This window comes from Protopterus annectens, chromosome 9.part0 (genome assembly GCF_019279795.1).
Source record: "Protopterus annectens isolate FY-2018-M chromosome 9.part0, PAN1.0, whole genome shotgun sequence".
Taxonomy (NCBI): Eukaryota; Metazoa; Chordata; order Ceratodontiformes; family Protopteridae; genus Protopterus; species Protopterus annectens.
The window spans coordinates 1,710,254,919-1,710,277,007 of NC_056743.1; the positions used below are offsets into that span (position 1 = coordinate 1,710,254,919).

Consider the following 22,089-nt stretch of genomic DNA (forward strand, 5'->3'; position numbering starts at 1 on the left):
ATGTGACCCTTAACCAGACCATACACCTTCCCACTTTCTTTCCCAACCCTCAAAACAAGGGGGAAAGAATCCTACACTCACTAGACATATACAGGCAACTCAGATACTATCTGGACCATGCTAAGCCATTCAGCAAAAATGACCAACGTATTGTAAGCTTTGCCCCAGGGGCAGAGGGGTGACCCATCTCAAAACAAATCATTTCCAAATGGAATTCACACTGTATCCATTTTTGCTACAGACTACATTGGAAACCCATCCCTAAGTCTATCCGTACCCACTCCACTAGGGCAACCTCCACTTCCACTGCCTTTCTCAGAGGAGTATCCACCAGGGACATCTTGGAAGCAGCCACCTGGACCTCTGTCCATACCTTTACAAAGCATTGCCACCTACCTCTCTTTTCTAAGTCTAGGGCAAGGTTTGCCTCTGCAATTTTGCAGGGCCTCCTGACCCATACCTAGGACTCAACCTATCCTCCCACCCCTTTCCTCAGCTTTGGAATTCTCCCACAGGTGATGACTGCAACAGTGAAACACGAAGAACATAGTGCAGTTGTGTACACTTACCATAAATGTAGATGTTCAAGTGTATTCACTATTGCAGTCTTGGTTTCCCTCCCTCCATCCCCCATTTAACATCTTTCCCTAGGTGGACATAAACTTCCCTAGGTGGCTTTTAGCCACCAGGACCACTTCTCTCTTTTCCCTTGTTCTTCTGATGGGTTAGGGCAAGACAAACTGATGTAATGATGTCGGCTGCCTTGCTTTATAGCACTGACAACCTGACGTCAGACTACAGACGACTTCAGCCAGTGAACAAAAACATTGACTCTGGTATTTGAGCTGACCGAGGGCTACCACAGCAGGGATAACCCACAGGTGATGAGTGCAATAGTGAATACACTCGAACATCTACATTTATGGTAAGTGTGCACAACTACTTTTCTCATCCAGTGATCAAGTTTTTGTTTGACTAGGGTCAGGGATGAACTCTGCTTCAGATGGATGTGGAGCTTATTTCATAGCATGGGGATCCTTTGATAAAAATATTGGCCTCTCCAGCATGTTCCGTTTATGTCACAGGCAAAGTTCAGGTCCTTGGATCAAGTATTTCTGATACTGGTTGTTTAGTGGATGTGTAAGAGATCCATCAGAGCTAGATCTGAGGATGCCTTATATGCCAGGCATAGATCACCTCTCAGTAACCTGTAGTAGAGTACAAAGAAGGGGCCTTGAGGTGGCCATTATAGGACAGGCTATTCGTACCCTGGATTCTCCTGGTGAGGAACCTTTGAGTGTGTTTTAACTGTTGCAAGTGCCTGATTAGGTACATGCCAGAGCATGGGTCTGATAAGGGCTGAATAGAATGGTACTGTAACTTCCTTGGACTTGGACTCCATATGCTTGCGTATGAGTTGGGTGACAAAATTATTTTCTTACTATCTTGGCTGTATGCTGGTTAAAGGCCAGATTACTATCTCCGAATGTTCCCATATACATAACTTTTAGGTCATGTCTTAAGGGTGTTTTATTAATGGAGTAATTAGCTTGGGTAGACGATTTTCCAAAGGGCACTGTAATGCATTTATTCACACTGAATTTTAATCCATAGCTGTGGCACCACTCATTTGTTTGTGTTAGACCCTCTTGTAGGATGTTAGTGTCATGGGTGGGATTGGGGGATCTGTGATAGCTTCCAATTTACAGTCGTCTGTGAACTTGGTCAGCTAGAAGCCTTTGACATTAGCCTTGACCTCTGAGAAGTAAATCCCTAACAGTAATGGGCTCAGCATGGAGCACAGGGATACTCCGCTGGTGATCAGTCTTCTGGTGGAGGTGGTCTCACCAATCTCAACTTCTTAGGTCCTATCTATGAGTCGGCCAGCAATCCAGCAATGTATGAAGGGATATATGCCCAAGTTCCAGGAGTTTGTCAGTGATACCTGAGTGGGGTTTTGTATTGAATGTCTTGGCCAAGTCAAGGCAGATGGTATGCACCATTTTCATCTACAGCCTTGGTCACCCTCTAGAAGAAGTCTACAAGGCTGAAACATTACCTTCCCTTAAAGTCAGACTGGGATGGATCTAGTGTCTGTAGGTTGCCATTGACATTTCTGATAATTTCTATTATAAATTGCTGCATTATTTTACATATTAGATGTATCAGACTAATGGGACTGTAGTTCTCGAGGCTGGTTGATGGTCCACCCTTATAAAAGGGGGATGACTATTGTGGCCATCCATTCACCTGGCACTTAACCTGTTTTGAGGCTGTAGTTGGAGTGCCTCAAGTGGTCTTGCTAGGTCAAGTTGGTCTGTTTAGGAGACGACCAGGGAAATTGTCAGGGCCCATTGAAGCAGTGATTTTTGTCCCTAGTGAGTGCCACCAAGAACTGCTCCCTGTTGATAGTTTGGAGGTGCACTAGAACAGATTTCACAGGGGAGAGTGGAGGGTGGAGCTAGAGCTACGTTTATCAGCCAGTAGATTTGATATGTCACCTTGGTCAGTGAAGGTTGCACCATTTACTACCAGTTCTGCACATTGCTGAGTGTTACCTTTAAGGTTCCTAACACAACAGAAGGTGGCCTTGTGTTTGTCCTTAGCCTATGAGGCTATCCTGACCTCATAAACGGCCTTGTTGGACTTAATTAGACATTTTGGTTTCTTGTTAAGTTGAATTAGAGAGCTCTTGTCTGTATGAGAGTTGATCTTTCTGATTCTGGTTGTGACTTTTTTCCTTTTGTTATTTTACCTGTTAAGGTAAGATTCCACTGGTAAGGTTGGTTTTTGGTGTCAGATCTGGTCTTGCTTCTGGTAGGTACAGCAGCCTTAATGCAGCCATTTACCTGCTTGTATAAGGTTTCTATAAATATTTATGCTTAGGTAGCTATATTCTCTGGGTTTTAGGGAGCCGTGAATTTTGACAAACTGTTGCTTAACAGGATGTAGTTTGCTGTAGACTAAGTTACAGGTTTAGTTGGGTTTTCTGGCTTGATTTTTTATTTCAAGGAAGACCATTTTGTGGTCCTATTTCCCCAATAAGGACATGACATGGGGTTGGGAGGCAGTGCTGTCCCATGTTAGTGAGTACTAGGTTCTGTATGTTTGATTCTTTGGTTGGAGTGCGCACTTTCTGGTCCAGGGTGTTTATGTTGATAAAGTCCTGGAAACATTGTACCTCTTAGTTTCTGGCAGTTTTTGTTTCCCAGTCTGTAGAGTTAGTCAACTATGAATAGGGTATTTTGTAGGATGGTGAGCGTCTCTGTTAGGTCCAAGCAACAGTTGTAAGGTTTGTGGGTCCTAGAGAGTGACCAGTAGGTGGCCAGGACATAGTAAGTAACCTTGTTTATGATGATGGATGAACAGCGGGGCATTATCCTGTGTAACCAATCTGGAGTTGTATTTGTTGTTAACATAGATTGTTGTCACCTCCATCTTTAGCCCCTGTCTGTGCTGCTGTTGGTCTAAATGTGTGGAAGGCACTGTAGCCTTGCACTTCAAAGTACTTTATGCTACCTTAAACCAAGTATGTGTAACAGCACAGACATCTACATTCTCCAAAGTGAAGAGAGCTTGTAGGGGTGTGGAGTTTCTTGTTTAGTCTTAGCATTGAGTTTGCTTTGAAGTTTTTTTTTGCTATGTTGGCAATTTTGTCATTTTGACATTGGTTAAAAAAGGCTCTAAGGTGGTGGATACAGTTTTAGTCAGTATCTGAAAGCCCAGGGGGGACAGGTGCAGACCATACTTGTCAAAGCAACATTGACTGTTAACCATGTCTTCCTATACTGATAGATATTGGATTCCCATGAAGTGACACCAGAAACTAAGCCAAAGCAACATTGACTGTTAACCATGTCTTCCTATACTGATAGATATTGGATTCCCATGAAGTGACACCAGAAACTAAGCCAATCAATCGTTTTGTGTTCATATTGTGGCATCATCCTTGGTGATGGTAGAATGCTGCTCACTACAAGGCATGTGCTTGACTTGGGCCACTTATTCAGAGAGATCCATAATGTCTCTTTTTATGTAGGCCATTGAGGTACATCTGAGGTCATTTACACCCGCACAGGCTGTGCTAGAATCATATTGGTAACTGTGGTGAGGTAACTTGAGTGTGTGAGTGATATAGTGAATCCTAGTTTCAGATAGGAAACTAACCATTATCTTTTCCTTGTCCACCCTGGAGAGAGGGACATCTCTGTTTGGTACAATAGAATCTCCTATGGCAAGAGTATCAGGTATTAGGAATTAGGATTACCCAATTGTAATGACTGCAACAGTGAACACACTCGAACATCTACATTTATGGTAAGTGTACACAACTGTACTTTTATACATTTGCAACCATGGCAATTAGGGCCTTAAACTGCCAGTTTCATATGCTAAAGTATCAACAACATGTTATGGGATTGCTGAAACAGAAAATGATGTTGATTTCTGAATTTGCAGAAAATAAACAATTGCAGGAATTATTGCATGTAGCTGAACAGGTTGGAAAGCATACTTTGCAATGTGGTTTTGATTCCATATAGGCCTCCTGCAGGGCTGCAGTTACTGGATTTGTGATTAGGAGGCATGCCTGGCTAAAAGAGCAAAATTTGCCTGATCATGTGAAAGCTAAATAACTGGATGCACCTTTACAGCATGATACTCTGTTTGGTATTAAGGCAGAAGAGGTTTTAAAGAAAATGGAAGACAAAGCTAAGTCTATGCAAACTGTAAAAGACTTCTTACAAGTGCAGCCACCAAGATTCAGTAGACACTGGCCTACAAAAAATTGGTCCTTTCCTGTGTCAGAGCTCAAAGGGGCAAATCCAGACACCCTAAGGGTTCCAGATACCAGGCACAAGATTCTTACAGGTTAAAGCAGTGGGGTGCTTCTACCTCCAAATCTGGAGGCGATAAAGCACAAACCTACAGAAAACAGTCTCAATGACTTCCCTCTGCCTTCACCAAGCACTTACCTTTTGGCAGCACTCTTAGGGGGAAAATTAGCATTTTTTGCTCAAAATTGGCATTTAATAGCCCAGGACAAGTGGGTGCTAAACATAGTATCACAGGGATACAGATTCCATTTCCATACTCTGCCAATGGCAAACGGTTGGCCGGATCTGCCAAAAAAATCAATGGGCAGAGGCACAGAAACAGGTTATGTCCCTCATGGATATGGGGGCCATTCAGCCAGTACCAAAACAGGAAAAAAGACAAGCTTTTTACTCAAGACTGTTCTTGGTACCCAGAAAGGACAAGGCCTATCGGCCAATACTGAATTTATCGATTTTGAACACATACCTGGACATTCCAAAATTCAAAATGCTGACTTTGTAGCAGCTTCTGCCCGTGCTTGGCAAGAATGCTTGGCTGGTGACATTAGACCTAAAAGAGGCATACCTGCATGTCCCAATAAGGCAATCGTGCAGAAGATACCTCAGATTCAAGGCTGGCTTAATGCATTACCAATTCTCTGCACTGCCCTTTGGCTTATCTACTATGCACAGGGTCTTTACAAAATGCCTGGCACCAGTAATTGCTTTTTGCAGACAAAGAAGTATACAAATATACCCTTACTTGGACGACTGTCTCAGTTAAGCAGAGAACAAGGACATTCTTCAACACCTGGCATTTGTGAAAAGGCTTCTAACATGCCTAGGGTACACAGTAAACAAAAAGAAATCACAACTGGTATCCTCTCAAAACATAACATTCCTGGGTGCAAGCTTAAATACAACTGCCCAGATGGCTTACCTCACGCCAGACAAACAAAGGGATCTGACTACTTACTTCAAACTGATGGCAACAAAAACCCAGTTATCTGCAAGACAAACTCTGCAGGCTTTGGGCTTCATGGCATCCTGCATCCTACTGATTCCATATGCAAGACTGCATATGAGGAAACTTCAATGGTACCTAAAAAGTTTATGGAGTCAACATTGTCACAGTCTGGAAACAATGACTCCTCTCATTCCCTGCCTACAACAGGAGTTTCTATGGTGGACAAAGGCGTGTCACCAAAACATGGGACGGGCCTTCACTCTTCCTCCTGCCAGTCAAACCTTAACAACAGACTCATCAAATTATGCCTGGGGGGCCCACATGGCGGAAAGATGTATTCCGGGCATATGGACTCCAAAACAAATGCATCTACATATCAACCAAGAAGAGATGCTAGCTGTTCAAAATGCCCTGACAGCCTTCAAGGACTTGCTTCATCCAGGACAACTACTGATAAAGACGGACAACACCACGGTTATGTGGTATATAAACAAGCAGGGGGGCACACACTCCTACCCCCTTTGCAGTTTAGCCATGGCACTGTGGGGCACAGCTTTGACTTACCAAATACATCTTCAAGCTCAATTCCTGCCAGGAAAACAAAATACTCTGGCAGACGATTTAAGCAGAAACCTTATGGACCCTCATGAGTGGAGACTAGATCCACAAGTCTTCAGCATGATAACAAAGAAATGGGGGAGCCCGGACATGGATCTTGTTTGCCTCTCCTCAAAATTATCAATTGAAAAGATTATGCACAAGGACTTATCACAGACAAGCATGGAAAATGGACGCCCTATCCTTCAGTTGGAAAAACCTATCAGTTTACGCCTTTCCTTCTCTGCCTCTTCTTCCCAGGGTCCTATTAAATGTCAGACAAGAGAAACCAAAGATGATACTAATTGCCCCGGACTGGCCCCGCCAATACTGGTATCCAGTCCTAAGGAACTTGTCTCAATACCCAGATTGGACCTCACCTCAAAGACCTCAACTACTGTCCCAGCAAAATAATCAGATCCACACAATCCACTCCAGACACTGAACCTGGCAGCATGGCTGATCATGTAGTTATACAAACAACACCTCTCAGTAAAGCTGTGTTGGATGTCATTTTGGAAGCCAGAAGGCCTAGTACTAGAAAATCTTATGCTAATAAATGGAAGAGATTCTGTGCTTGGAATCAAATACAAAGAACTTATACAGCAGAACCAAATATTCCTCAGATATTACAATACTTGACTGAGATGCTTGACAAAGGCCTATCTTTCTCATCAATTAAAATCCATGCCTCTGCCATTTCGGCTCATTACAATACAGAGCCACCAATCTTTTCTCATCCTTTACTAAAGCAGTATATTAGCCAAAAATTTAAGGCCTCCTAGAAGATCACCAATACCTGCATGGGACCTCAATTATGTGTTGGAAAAGCTCACCCTGCCTCCATTTGAACCAGCTACTATTGCTGATATAAAGTTCATGGAAAACAGCTCTGCTACTAGCAATTACTTCAGCAAGAAGAGTCTCAGAGCTACAGGCCCTCATGGCTGTGGAGCCTTTTATCATATTTTACCCAGACAAGGGCGTCTTTGAGGACGAATCCTTCATTTATGCCTAAGGTGGTTCCCAGTGCGGCTCTTAACCAAACAATTCATCTGCCAACTTTTTATCTATATCCGCAGAACAGAGGGGAGAGAATTCTGCATTCCTTGGACGTACACAGACAGCTAAGATTCTACTTGAGCAGGACTAAAGCTCTAAGAAAAACTGAGCAATTACTAGTGTCATATGCTGCAGGATCAGAAGGAAAGGCTATTTCAAAGCAGACAATTTCAAAGTGGATAAGCCATTGCATCCGTTTCTGCTACTTGCACCATGGCAAACCTGTGCCCAAGGGCATTAGGTCTCACTCCACCAGGGCTGCAGCTACTTCAGCAGCCTTTCTCAGAGGAGTACCAACCAAGGACATTCTAGAGGCTGCTACTTGGAGTTCTGTTCACACCTTCACAAAGCATTACCATTTGCCTCTCTACTCTAAGTCCAGGGCAGGCTTTGCCACTGCAGTGCTGCAGGGCCTTATAGCCTCACTTAATGCTGTTTAGCTCCAGCCTCCCAACCATAGTTTTGGGATTCTACCCAAATGTAATGACTGCAACAGTGAAACACGAAGAACATAGTACAGTTGTGTACACTTAGCATAAATTTAGATGTTCGAGTGTATTCACTGTTGCAGTCCAGGTTACCCTCCTGCCATCCCCCTGTCATACTACACTTTATCTTTCCTTCTCTATCCTCTACAACCTATATGGTGTATTTGCTTGTAGATGAAGGTAAAGTTTATATTGATGCATGTATATTCCAAAGACATGCATCTGGAGCATTTCTCCCCGGGCCTCCGCTGAAAACAGGTTCTGTGGAACCTAGTTGGACTTTCCCGGTCAACAAATGTTAAATAAAAATAAATAAATATATATATATATAAATATTTAGAATATTGTTACCTTTTTGGGGGCACCTGACATCGGGGGCAAGAAAAACTAAAGAAAATGGCACCGGCTGCATGTTTTATACCCCTGATGACCTGATGTCATGGAAGAGAAGACAGCAACCGATGCAGGACCCAAGACTTTGGAATTCAGGCCGACTACCCAAATGCAATGACTGCAACAATAAATACACTCGAACATCTACATTTATGGTAAGTGTACACAGCTGTACTTTCTTAACAGCGTACACAGTTTGGTCTCGTATCATCTTTAATATTCTAGTGTTAGTGTATGTAGCATTACACAATCCACCAATGTCTAAAGGAGCTCCTGGTCCCTCAAAGTGCTCCCAAGCTATTGAGTCCTTTTCTCACTGTGATTGGTTGAGGATTTCAGGGCACATATAGAGACACTGGGAACCTTTTTTCATTCATGTATGTGTATAAATGTGTGTGTGTGTTTATAATGTATTAATTGGGATAGAGCAGTGATCCAAATGGCCTGTTTTACTCTTAAACAGAGAGTACTATCTGGTTAAATCACTTCCTTAGAGTCACACGGAAAGCAAATAGAGGCCGAGAGAATCAGTCTCCCTAGACAACGAAAAAGCTGCTTATTAACAGCTTATACAGTTAATCCTCTGTGTTAAGGGCTTTATCAATCCACTTTATTTATTGTTGCCGTGCTTTGTTAAAAGGACCTTAATAAATGTCAGCTGAATTGGAATGGAAGGACTGGTTGTGCACCCTTTATGCCTGGTAGGGCATGTCTTTGCATGACCTGAAGGGGCCTAATATTCTCCAAGCAAAGAGATTCTTGATTAGAAAAATAATTAGCTGTTGAGGGTGCAGTTGGAAAAGTAAGTGACTAGCACTGCTGGCATCCTTTCCAAGATTATTAAAATCAACTGATTTGGCAAGTATTTGCATGTCTGACTAGGATTTGCACCTTATTTCTTTAAAAAAAAAAAAAAGAAGAAGAAAAAAAGGGTGTGTGTGGACTGGGTGAGCTATGTAGTTCCCCTGTCAAGATCTGTTTCTTTTAACTTTGACACCTTTTGATTTATTTGCTGAAGGTGTGTGTAATGTAGTTAGACAGATTTTCTGTAGCTGTGGTTATGTAATGAGAATGTGTAACTGCTCTGTATACTAGAGCTTGTGTGCTAGTTGGATAGGTGTCTTTGGTGCATAAGCTCAGACTTTCTCATCTAGGTCGGTCAATAAAGGATCGAGCGCAGTACCATTGGGACCTGTAATGGGGAGAGTCAGAATGAAAAACTGTTGCATACAGAAGAAACACTGCATGTGATTTTTGAAATAGTGTTGTTCGCTGGTTAAAACATACACTAATGTGAAACTGGGCTAAAGACTAATTTAGGAGGTCAGGTGATTTTACAGTTGTGCAGTATGCCTACTGAAATTAAAGAATTTAAAAAGTTGATGTTATGTAGTCCTATCTCGCCTATATTCTTACCCGTGGGTTCAGAGCTGAATATCGGCTCCGACTCAGCCAACTTTTCTAGCTCGTAGTGTCTCATTGGCTGGGCTAACCAGGTATCCCATGGTGCACTGCTCCATGTCCCCAGATCTCGTTTGACGCTCGAGTAGCGAGGACATGGTCTCGCTTTGGCTGTGGCCAAGTACCTTTTTTTCTTGTATTCAGAATTTTTTCAGGTCATAAACAAAAAGCTATTTTCATAGCTATTGTCTTGTAGTTGCTGGTGTGTTCGTGGTTTGTGTGTATCCCGCTAAATGTTCCCTCGGGCTAGGCCCGATGTTCATCGTGTTACACTGCTGCAGTCATTACACTTGGGTTATCCTGCCATCAGGCAGTCCCGCAGTTGGCCAGAGTTCCAAAGTCTTGGTCCGGCGTCGGTTGCTGTTGCTTTCTTCCTTGACGTCAGAGCACCAGGGGTATATAAGATGCAGCAGACGCCATTTTCTCACTTCTGATACTGACCTCGAGGAATCTGAGGGGTCCCCCAAGTCATCCTCTGATGATGTTTCCTTCTCCGATATCCTGGAGATACTGAAGCAAAGAGGTGACTGGCCATCCAAAGCCCCTTCCGAGGAGGAGTCTGTCTTCCTTAAGGCCTTTGATGCTCAGCCCTCTGACTGCTGGGTGTCCCCACCCTTCGACGAGCTCCTAGATTTGATCTGTCGAAGGGTGTGGGAAAACCCTGATTCTGTGGAGCCCATACCCAGGCGTCCCAACAAGTTTCTTTCTGCTCCCCAGGGTAAGGAGTTTCTGTCTAAAGGAGTTCCCATAGATGCCATGGTGGTGGCGGCGGCCACTCAGAAGGAGGTAACAGAGACCTCTTCCTCGGTCCATCTTCCTAACAAGGAGTCTAGGACTATGGACTGGTATGGGAAGCGTACACTCTCATCAGCAACCTTCACCTTACGGTCGCTGAACTATCTGTCTCATTTCACTTGGCTTCAGAGAGATCTCCTCAAGGAGCTAGGAGATACTCTTGCGGATAACGTACCTGAGGCGGTGGCTTAGACGGTTAGCGCCCAGGTGTCTACCCTTAATTCCATTGTCAACTCCTTCATGCGGCTCATCTCGTATGCAGCTGAGGGAACGAGTAGGGCAGCAAGCTCAGGAGTCGCCCTTAGAAGGCAAGCCTGGCTGCGCCTGTGTCACTTTGCGGAGGTCTTCAAGTCTTCCTTCACAGACGCCCCCTTCGATGGTTCTTCTTTGTTCGGAACCAAAGTGAAAGACACCCTCACCAGGTGCGAGCAAGAGGGAAAGACCCTGTCTGCTGTAGGGGTCTGTTTTTCCCTTCCTTCTAGGCCTTATCCCAAGGCCCAGCGAGGCGGGAAGATGTGGTTCAAGTAATCACAGAGGTTTTTTCCGGCCGCACAGGGCGAGTCCCCCTCCAGAGGCAGAGGAGGGGGAGGTTATTCAGGGACATGCCGCACTAGAGGCAGAGGAGGCCCCCACAATTCGGGAGACCGTGATTCCTTTCGTGCCTCCCCCTACTCCCATTCCTGAGAGAGTGCCTGGCTGTCCTTATCCAGAGCCAGTCGGGGGTTGACTTTCGTTATATTCGGAAGCCTGGGAAAACATCACCCAGGACCGATGAGTATTACAAATAATTTCTGGAGGTTATCTCATTCCGTTCACCTCAGACCCCCCTCCAATCAGAAAAATCCCAGGCGTTCCACCCAGTCAAAGGGATCAAGCAGCCTCAGAGGTTTCAAAGCTGCTAGAAAAAGGAGCCATCCAATGTGTCCCCTCAGACCAAATCGGATTAGGGACTTACTCAAGATTCTTTTTGGTGCCGAAAAGAACAGGGGACCTGAGACCCATATTAGATCTCAGCCAGCTGAACAACTACGTACAGAAGCACAAATTCTGTATGGTCACTCTCCAATCTATCCTCCCACTGCTGGGAGAGGAGATATGGATGTGCTCCATCGACCTCAAGGATGCTTACTACCATATCAAAATGGACAGGGCATCCAGGAGTCATCTACGCTTCCGGCTGGGAGCCAGTCATTTCCAGTTTCGAGCCCTGCCCTTTGGTCTCACTACAGGCCCCAGGGTGTTCACCAAGTGTATGGCAGTGGTGACTGCTCACTTGAGGCGTCAGGGATTCCAAGTGTTCCCATATCTGGACGACTGGCTCCTCACCGCCCCCACCAGGCACTAGTCCAAACCAGGGATGCTACCATCAACTTATGTCAACAGCTGGGCATAGCACTAAATTGGGAAAAATCTGCCTTGTTGCCCTTGCAGCGTGTCACCTTTATAGGCGCAGAGTTAGACACCATTCAAATGCGAGCATTTTTACCGCAGGAGAGGATCAGAGCCTTACAACAGCAGATACACATCCTGATGCCCCTGAGGAAAGCAAAGGCAAGATGGGTTCTCCAACTCCTGGGGACCATGGCAGCAATGGTTATGTTGGTTCCTCTAACGAGATTGCATATGAGGCTCCTTCAGTGGCTCCTCTTTGTCCAATGGTCTCTCCAAAAATTGCCTCTTTCTCACCCCATTTTTCTCACAGACAGGTGCAAACAAGATCTCAGTTGGTGGCTTCGCACCAACAATTTGGACGGGAGAAGACCCTTCATTCCACCCATCCCGGTTGCCACAGTGACCACGGACGCCTCCCAGATGGGGTGGGGGGGCATTATCTCGGCAGAACAGTCCAAGGCACGTGGCAAGATCACAAGATACATCTGCACATCAACGTCCTAGAGATGAGAGCAGTGCTATTTGCGTTGCAGGCACTTCAGAGCTTTCTACCTTTAGGGACGATTGCAATACACTCGGAAAACATGTCCATAGTGTGGTATCTAAACAAGCAAGGTGGAACCAGGTCTTACCCCCTGTGCAGAGAGGCCATGCAAGTGTGGCAGTGGGCAATTACTTCCCAAAGGTTTCTAGTGGCAACTCACATTCTGGGGAAGTCTAACGTTATTGCGGACAGGTTAAGCAGAGCCATTCTGATGCCGTACGAGTGGTCCCTGAATCGTCTAGTGGCAGAACGAATTTTCAGCAGATGGGGTCAGCCTTGCTGCGACCTCTTTGCCAGCCCCCTCAATGCCAAATGCAGCAGCTACTTCACGCTGATCCCCCCACAGGGGGGAGTCACCCAGGGATGCTCTAGTTCACGATTGGCCTTCCGGTCTGCTTTATGCTTTCCCTCCATTTCCCTTGCTATCAAAGGTGATTCAGAAAGCGCAATCCTTTGGAAGCAGAATGATTCTGATTGCTCCACACTGGACTCGTCAAGTCTGGTTCCCCTTTCTTCAACCATACATTGTGGACACTCCATGGATTCTGGACCCTCAGCCAGATTTACTGACACACATGGGACAGTTCCACCTCTCTCTGATGACCCCCCGGTTGACAGCCTGGCTGCTCCACTTCCATCATTAGTTAGACTTCATAATTTTTCATCAGCAGTGGTTCACATTTTATCCTCCTCTCATAAACCATCTACTAGGAGGATTTATTCTAGTAAATGGAAGAGGTTTTCTGTTTGGGCACATACCCAAGGGATTGATCCCTACACAGCTCCAATTTCCTCAGTCTTGGAGTTTTTGTCTATGCTTTTCCATCAGGGTTCCGCATCAGCTACTCTCAAAGTTCAATTGGCAGCGATATCTAATTTCCATGTAGCTAATGAACCTAGTCTCATGGTTCATAGACTCTGCAAGGCTTTCCTGAAGGGTACTCTGTTACTCTGTCCTCCGGTCTCCGAACCTAACATACCCTGGGATCTCAATTTTGTTCTACAAGCCCTCACTTCACCATCTTTCGAGCCTGCAGCTACCTGTGAGTTGAAATTCTTGACCTGGAAGACAGCCTTCTTAATAGCAATCACTTCAGCAAGGCGAGTCTCAGAGATTCAGGCCCTTTATGTCAAACCTCCTTACTTAATCTTCCACAAGGACATAGTTTCTCTTAGACCGAACCCTTCCTTTCTTCCTAAAGTGTCTTCTGTGTCTAATCTTAACCAATCTGTTGAGCTGCCGGTATTCTTTCCTCATTTTTCTGACAAGGCAGAATTTAAATTCCATCAGCTGGATGTACACAGACAGTTACACTTCTAGCTGCACCGAACAAAAGATGTCCGAAAGTCTGACCAATTATTTGTCTCCTTTTCGATAAACAAAATTGGTTCCCCGGTCTCTAAGCTCACTATTTCCAGATGGATATCTAGTTGCATCTGTTTCATTTACCATGCGGGAGGAAAAGATCTGCCATTTCCGGTAAAGGCTCATTCCACTCGGGCTGTTTCTACATCCACAGTTTATCAAGCCAGGTTGTCGATGGATGATATATGTGCTGCGGCTACTTGGGCTTCCCCTCACACATTTGTTTCTCTTTACAAATTGGACGTGGTGTCCATGGGCAGGTCGTCCTTTGGCTCCACAGTACTCAGGAGTATTTTCCTATGAGCCACCCAGGATGTAGGTGCTAGGGGCGCTGTCCCATGGGTAAGAATGTAGGCGAGGTAGGACTACATAACATCAAGAAGTTATGTATTCACCATAACGTTCGATGTATGTAGTCCATCTCACCTCACATTCTTAGTTACCCTCCCACCTTTCCCCCTTTCTGGAGGATCTGGAGGTTAGGTTGTTATTTACAGAACTCCCTTTGCTTGAGCTTATTCTTTTTCTCTGATGTTGTGTATGCATGAGGTATGAATGACTTGTGCAGCAAACTAGATCTGTGGACATGGATCAGTGCACCATGGGATACCTGCTTAGCCCAGCCAATGAGAGACTTCGAGCTAGAAAAGTTGGCCGAGTTGGAGCCGATATTTGGCTCCGAACCCACGGGTAAGAATGTGAGGTGAGATGGACTGCACACATCGAACGTTATGGCGAGTACATAACTTCTTGTTTTATTTTATTTATTTATTTATTTTTTTTTTTTTGTATTACATTAATTTGAGCTTGACTTCAGTCTTTGACCCTGGTATTAGCAGCAGAACTATAGTTTTGCAGATTGGTATTCGGTGCTTAGCATCTTTATTGCTTGTGAAATGCCTTTTAGGTCCTGGTATTTAATGTGCTTAGCTTATGCTAATCATGTGATCATTTAGTTGTGAGGACAAGATTGTAAAGCATTGATTGTTTTTGCCGCAAGACTAGGAAAAATGACACCTTAGAAGTTTAAATTTTTCTCTCACACATTTTTCCTTTTTTTATAGGATGATCCATCATCATTTTATTATCGATCAAAAGAACAGGATGACCTAGAAATGAGAAATTACGGTGCCACTCAGATGAAGGTAAGAATCTTTGTCTGTCTTTACAGAACAGACCAAGTGATGCAGTACATATATTTGTGTAATTGCTTGTTGAACCTTGTGATAGTGGATCTTCAGAAGAGGGAGAATTTGGTGTAGCTCTTAGGTAGGTAGGTGTGTATGTGCAAGTATGTAAATATGCATGTATGTACATATGTGTTGTATTTTACAGGTGACAGTGTCCTGGCTTTGTATCCTGTCCTTTTTGTAATGGTTAACCTTGTAAACTCAGTAGGTAGAACTTCCTTTCCCTGCTTTCAGTGGTGACCCAGGGAACACAGTCTGGTTAAATTATTTCCTCAGTCACACAGCAGGCAAATGGAGACTAAGAGAATGAAACCTAGGACTAAAGATTGAAGCACCATAGAAACATTTAGCATTAATCCTAAGTTAAATTTTCATTGGGCACCCTGCTTTAAGTTGCAGACTTGTCAGATAGCTATTTTTGTCCTTGAGAACATAAGGAACTGATGTTGTCCTTTTCATTCTTCCTCAACAAATGGGGTCAGATCCGATCCAACTCAGCTGCATACTCCAGACTTTGGATCCAACTGTTGAGCTCCTCCCTCTACCCATGATGCCCTTGTCCAGCCTCAGTATCTCAGATCTTGATGTTCATTGTGTTACCCTGTTGTCACGCGGTCCCGCAGTCGGCCTGAATTCCAAAGTCTTGGTCCAGCATCGGTTGCTGTCGCTTCTTCCCTGACGTCAGTGCGCCAGGGGTATACAAGAGGCATCCAACGCCATTTTCTTCAGTCTTTCTTGCCGCGTGCCCGAAGCAGAAGCAGTTCGCAAGTGCCGGTCGGCCGACACCTGAGATTTTCAAATCGAATTTCAGTCCGAAGTCTTCAAAGCTAAGTACCCCGTTGGGGAACCTTTTCTTGCCTCAGTCCGATGTCAGAAAAAGTTAACAATTGCATTTCTTGTGGGAAGCAAATACCTCATAAGGACTTTCATTCTTATTGTATACCTTGCCTAGGCCTAGACCACGACGTCACTGGTTGTCGGTTTTGTGCTAGGTTCAATAAGCGAACTATAAAGCAATGCTTTGATTTCGCACGACACTACTTCGGTAGGAAATTTAATTTACACTATGCCGTCGGAGCAACCGACTACCGGCGTGCATAAAAAATGCAAAGATAAAGACAGGCAGCCTAGATCCAAGCTAGACTCCGAGGCCTCGGCTGGGCTGGTCGCCGGTTCTCCGGTTTTCAGTGAGGCACCTACGCAGCCCCTGACGACCGCAGAATTGGAACACCAGACCACTTTGGATTCTCAAGCAGAGAGTTCTAGGCCGATGCAGCCATTTTCTTTAGGCCCTACCGACGACATTGCAGAAGGAGAAGCCGGTGCTGCGGAAACACCTTCGGTTTCAGAAGGTGTCTTCAGACCCCGACTACTCTCACCATAAAACCTTATGCTAAGCTTAAGACTCCTCTAAAACCAAAAAAGACTGCACATCAGTCTCCAGTTCAAAGCCCCATGCCTAAGAAACAGATGCTTAAAATGGCTGAAGATTTGATTTATATAATCAGGGCCCCCCCAGACAAAAGGCCTAGACAAGAGGAGGATTATGCCTCCTCTGATCACGTGTCTTTCTCAGGCTCCTCTGAGGAACAGGATTACTCCTTTTCCCCCTTATGAAGATTCCGATGCTGAAGATTCCAATCCCTCAGCTTCTCCCCCTGAAGATTATTCCTTTGGGGAAACCTTACATACCATGAGGGACCATTTCCACTGGGAAGGTCAGGACTACTCTGACTCAAAGAAAAGGCTCTGAGAGTTTCTTATACTCCCCCAGCACAGACCACTTGCTATCCCTCCAGTTTTAGACATTGTGGATGATGTTTACTTAGAATCTAGTCTAAATCCAGATTCTCTGCCTCCTGCTCCAGCCAAACCAGATAGATATTATAGAATGCCTAACTCACACAAATTCCTTTACAAAAGCCCTGTTGCTGACCCAGAGACTATCTCCCAGGGTCCCAAAGGGGTTAAGGCTCCTGTAGCTAAAAATCCTGTACCCTCTGAAAGGGACTCCAGAGCACTAAACAGGTGGGGGAAGAAGGTTTACACCTCAGCTACTCTAGCTATGAGAGCACTAAATTGTCAATTTCATATGCTGAAATACCAGCAATTCCTAATGTCTCAAATAAAACAAAAGATGAGCACGCACCCTCAACAGTCTAAATTCAAAGAAATGCAGGATCTGTTGCATGCAGCTGAACAGGTGGGCAAACATACTTTACAATGTGGATTTGATTCATTGGAAGCTTCCTGTAGAGCAGCTATTACTGGGTCTGTTATATGTAGGCATGCTTGGTTAAAGGAACAAACTCTGCCTGATCATGTTAAAGCAAAGTTACTAGATGCACCCTTACAGCAGGATGTCTTATTTGGGGTTAAAGCAGAAGAGGTTTTAAAGAAAATGGAGGATAAGGCAAAATCTATGCAGACGGTCAAAGATTTCCTACAGGTACAACCCCCACGCTTCAGCAGAAATAGGCCAGCAAAAAAATTGGTCCTTTCCAGCTTCTGACAGACCACAGAGGGGTAAATACAGACGCCCAAGGGGCAGAGGACAAGCACAAATCCCTTACAAACCTCGACAATGGGGCACTGCAACACAGAAGGGAGGAGAAGACAGGTCCCAAACTACTAGAAGACAAACACAATGACTTCAACCTCAAGCTGCCAAGCAAAAATCTCTTGGCAGCTCCCTTGCGAGGAAAATTAGCATTTTTTATAGACAACTGGCGCATCGCCACAAAGGATAAATGGGTCCTTGCCATTATCTCACAAGGATACAGATTCCATTTCCACACCTTGCCAAGGATAAAATGAATGCCAAACTTGCCACAAAAGCAATGGGCAGAGGCACAAAAACAAATTACAGCTCTCATGGACATGAGAGCCATTCATCTGGTACCTACACAGGAACAAGGCCAAGGATTTTGCTCAAGGCTCTTTCTAGTCCCCAGAAAGGACAATGCTTGGAGACCCATTCTGGACCTTTCAATTCTAAACACCTTCTTGCAAGTACCCAAATTCAAGATGCTAACACTACAACAGCTTCTTCCCATGTTGGGCAAGAAAGCTTGGCTAGTAACACTGGACCTGAAGGAGGCATACCTGCATGTCCCTATCAGACAAAATTGCAGAAGATACCTCCGTTTTATTGCAGGTTCAACCCATTACCAATTCTCTGCACTGCCCTTTGGCTTATCTACTGCACCCAGGGTCTTCACAAAATGCCTGGCACCAGTAATTGCATACTGCAGACAAAGAGGAATTCAAATATACCCATACCTGGACGACTGCCTCATCCAAGCAGAAAGCAAGGACATTCTCTTACAACATCTGACTTTTGTAAAACACCTTCTAAGTTGCCCAGGGTACACAGTAAATGAAAAGAAATCAAAACTAGTGCCCTCACAAAATATGACATTCCTGGGTGCCAGCTTTAATACAACGGCCCAAATGGCTTATCTGACTCCAGATAAACAACTACAACTAACTCAATACTTCAAAATAATGGCAACAAAGACCCAACTCCCTGCAAGAAAAATTCTGCAGGCCTTGGGCTTCATGGCATCTTGTATACTACTAATACCATTTGCAAAACTGCATATGAGGAAATTACAATGGTACCTGAAAAGCGTATGGACTCAACACAGCCACAGCTTGGAAACAATGATACCTCTCATTCCCTGCCTTCAACAGGAGTTTCTGTGGTGGTCACAGGCATGTCACCTCAACAAGGGTCAGCCTTTCACCTTACCCCCAGCCAGGCAAACTATGACAACAGATGCATCGGACTATGCCTGGGGGGCACACATGGCAGGACGGTGCATTCAAGGCATATGGACTGCAGATCAAAGGAATCTGCACATCAATCAAAAAGAAATGCTAGCTGTACAGAATGCTCTGACAGCCTTCAGAGACCTCTTACATCCAGGACAGCTTACAGACAACACCACAGTAATGTGGTACATAAACAAGGTGGTACACACTCCTACCCTCTATGCAGGCAAGCAATGACCTTGTGTAACAGAGCACTGGCTTACCAAGTTCAATTACAAGCTCAATTCCTGCCAGGAAAAAAGAACACATTGGCAGACGACCTAAGCAGAAACATCATGGATCCCCACGAGTGGAAACTGGATCCACAAGTATTTGCAATGATAACTCAAAAATGGGGCCGCCCAGACATAGACCTGTTTGCCAACCCCCAAAACCATCAGCTTTCAAAATTTTGCACAAGGACATTTCACCATCAAGCTTGGAAAGTGGACGCACTCTCATTCAGTTGAAAAATGCTGACAGTATATGCCTTTCCTCCATTGCCCCTTCTCACAAAGGTGATGCTGAAAGTCAGGATGGAGAAGACCTCGAATGATACTCATTGCCCCGGACTGGCGAAGCCAGCACTGGTACCCACTACTAAGGAACATGGCCCAGGGCCCACCATGGATTCTACCACAAATTCCTCATCTACTTACACAGCAAGGCAGTCAGATTCTACACAGCCAGCTCAAAACCTTAAATTTGGCTGCATGGCACATCACCTAAGCAACCAGCCAGCCCCTCTTTCACAAGCTGTTATGGATGTCATTCTGGAGGCCAGGAGGCCCAGCACCAGGAAAGCCTACTCAGGCAAATGGAAAAGATTTTGCGCCTGGAACCAAGCTAAAGGCCAAAATACCCTTCAGCCGGACATGCCTCAGATTCTACAATATTTAACTGAGATGTTGCACAAAGGACTTTATTTTTCATCTATTAAAATCCATGCCTCAGCTATTTCAGCTCACTACAGCACGGATCCTCCCTTGTTTTCACATCCACTTCTAAGGAAGTATCTCAGAGGGGCAAAAAACATTAGGCCTCCCAGGAGAGCGCCAACACCAACTTGGGACCTAAATTTTGTTCTGGAAAAACTTACGCTGCCACCTTTTTGAGCCAGCTTTCTCAGCTGACTTAAAGTTTATATCATGGAAGACTGCCCTGCTGCTAGCAATTACTTCAGCCAGAAGAGTCTCAGAGCTACAGGCACTCATGGCAGTAGAGCCTTTCCTCATTTTTCATCAAGACAGAGTCTCTCTACGAATTAACCCCTCCTTTATGCCAAAGGTGGTATCTACTGTGGCTCTAAATCAAACCATCCACTTACCCACCTTCTTTCCAAATCCACAGAACAAAGGAGAAAGACTCCTGCATTCCTTGGACATTCACAGGCAACTACGTTACTACTTGGATAAAACTAAGGCTTTCAGAAAATCTGACCAACTTTTTGTATCCTATGCTACAGCATCACAAGGAAAGGCTGTCTCAAAACAGACCATTTCCAAATGGATAGGACATTGCATACGTTTCTGCTACACCCATCATGGAAAACCAGTTCCTGCTAGCATAAGGCCCCACTCCACCAGGATAGCAGCTACATCTACAGCCTTCCTCAGGGGGGTGTCAACCAAGGATATTCTAGAATCTGCAACTTGGAGTTCAGTACACACCTTCACCAAACACGATCACTTACCACTTTACTCTAAGACTACAGCTGGCTTCGCCACTGCAGTTTTGCAGGGCCTTCTAGCCTCCTCTAACCCTGTTTGACTCCACCTGCCATCCTTAGCTTTGGGATTCTACCCAAGTGTGATGACTGCAGCAGGATAACACGATGAACATAGTACATTTTTGTACCTACCATAAATGTAGATGTTCAAGTGTATACCCTGCTGCAGTTCGGGTTACCCTCCCTCCATCCCCTCTGACCTAACTAAAACCTTTCAATACCTTAAAATTTGATACAACCTTTGTGGTGTATTTGCTTATAGCTGGAGGGATGTTTTGTTTGTGCTAAGCTTTTATTATTGGTACTATCTACTGACCATCTTTTGGGGGGGCACCTGACATCTGGGGCAAGAAAAACTGAAGAAAATGGCGTCAGATGCCTCTTGTATACCCCTGGCGCACTGACGTCAGGGAAGAAGCGACAGGAACCGATTCCGGGCCAAGACTTTGGAATTCAGGCCGACTGACGACAGGATAACCCAAGTGTGATGACTGCAGCAGGGTATGCACTCGAACATCTACATTTATGGTAGGTACAAAACTGTACTTTTGCCACCATCATGCTCAAATGCAGTGCCCTTCTCTTGAGAGATTACTTTAGTGATGTTCTTTGTGTTTCACTGTTGCAGTCATCACTTTTGGGTTATCTGCTTGCATTAGCCCTCAGTCGGCCTGATTGTAAAGTCTTGGTTCCTGCGTCGCTTGCTGTCCCTTCTTCCATGACGTCAGGTCGTCAGGGGTATAAAATATGCATCCAACGCCATTACATCCATCTTTCTTGCCGAGCGGTGCCCGAATCAGAAGCAGTTCACAAGTGCCGGTCGTCCGACTCCTGAAATTTTCGTTTCCGAGTTTCAGGATCGAAGTCTTCAACTAAAGCTAAGTATCCCGTTGGGGAAATTTTTCTTGCTCCTTTCCGATATCAGTAAAAGTTAATAATTGCATTACTTGTGGAAAGCAAATACCTCATAAAGATTTTCATTCGTACTGTATTCCTTGCTTAGGCCCTGACCACAATGTACCGTGCTGTCGGTTTTGTGCTTTATTTAATCAGTGCACTATCCATCGTCTGTATATTTTCGCCTCAAAATATTTCGGTTCTCAGTTTAATTATCCAGAAATGTAATTGGTTAGCCATCTGACTACCGAGATTCAGAAAAATCGCAAGGATAAAGACAGACAGGCCGCCGAGGTCCAAAGCTGCCGACGACGCTTCTACTAAGCCAGTCGCCAATTCGCCGGTACTCAGTGAGGCTCTTTCGCAGCCCCTGATACCTGCTACTTCTGATTCGCAGGCCTCTACTGAGACCCATTCGGAGTCTGGTATACCACGAGATTCTTCAGCTATGGAACCTGCGGATGTCTCTACCTTGGATGGGTCCGGAGCTGCTGTGCAGGCACTGACGTCTGAGGGTGTATTCAGGCCTACAGACTTGCATATTAAACCAACACCTCCTTCTTCTTTTAGGCCTAAAT

At 44.8% G+C, this 22,089-nt stretch overlaps 1 protein-coding gene across 5 annotated transcripts in view; it reads left to right on the forward strand.

The window, feature by feature from the left end:
- RAVER1 (ribonucleoprotein, PTB binding 1) overlaps positions 1 to 22,089 on the forward strand; it is a 2,969,353-nt gene that overhangs the window by 2,184,041 nt on the left and 763,223 nt on the right. For all 5 annotated transcript variants that reach the window (XM_044084574.1, XM_044084577.1, XM_044084578.1 and 2 more), the window contains one exon: positions 14,944 to 15,024. In XM_044084574.1, coding sequence (XP_043940509.1) covers positions 14,944 to 15,024 — 81 coding nt within the window. The remainder of the gene's footprint in view (positions 1 to 14,943; positions 15,025 to 22,089) is intronic.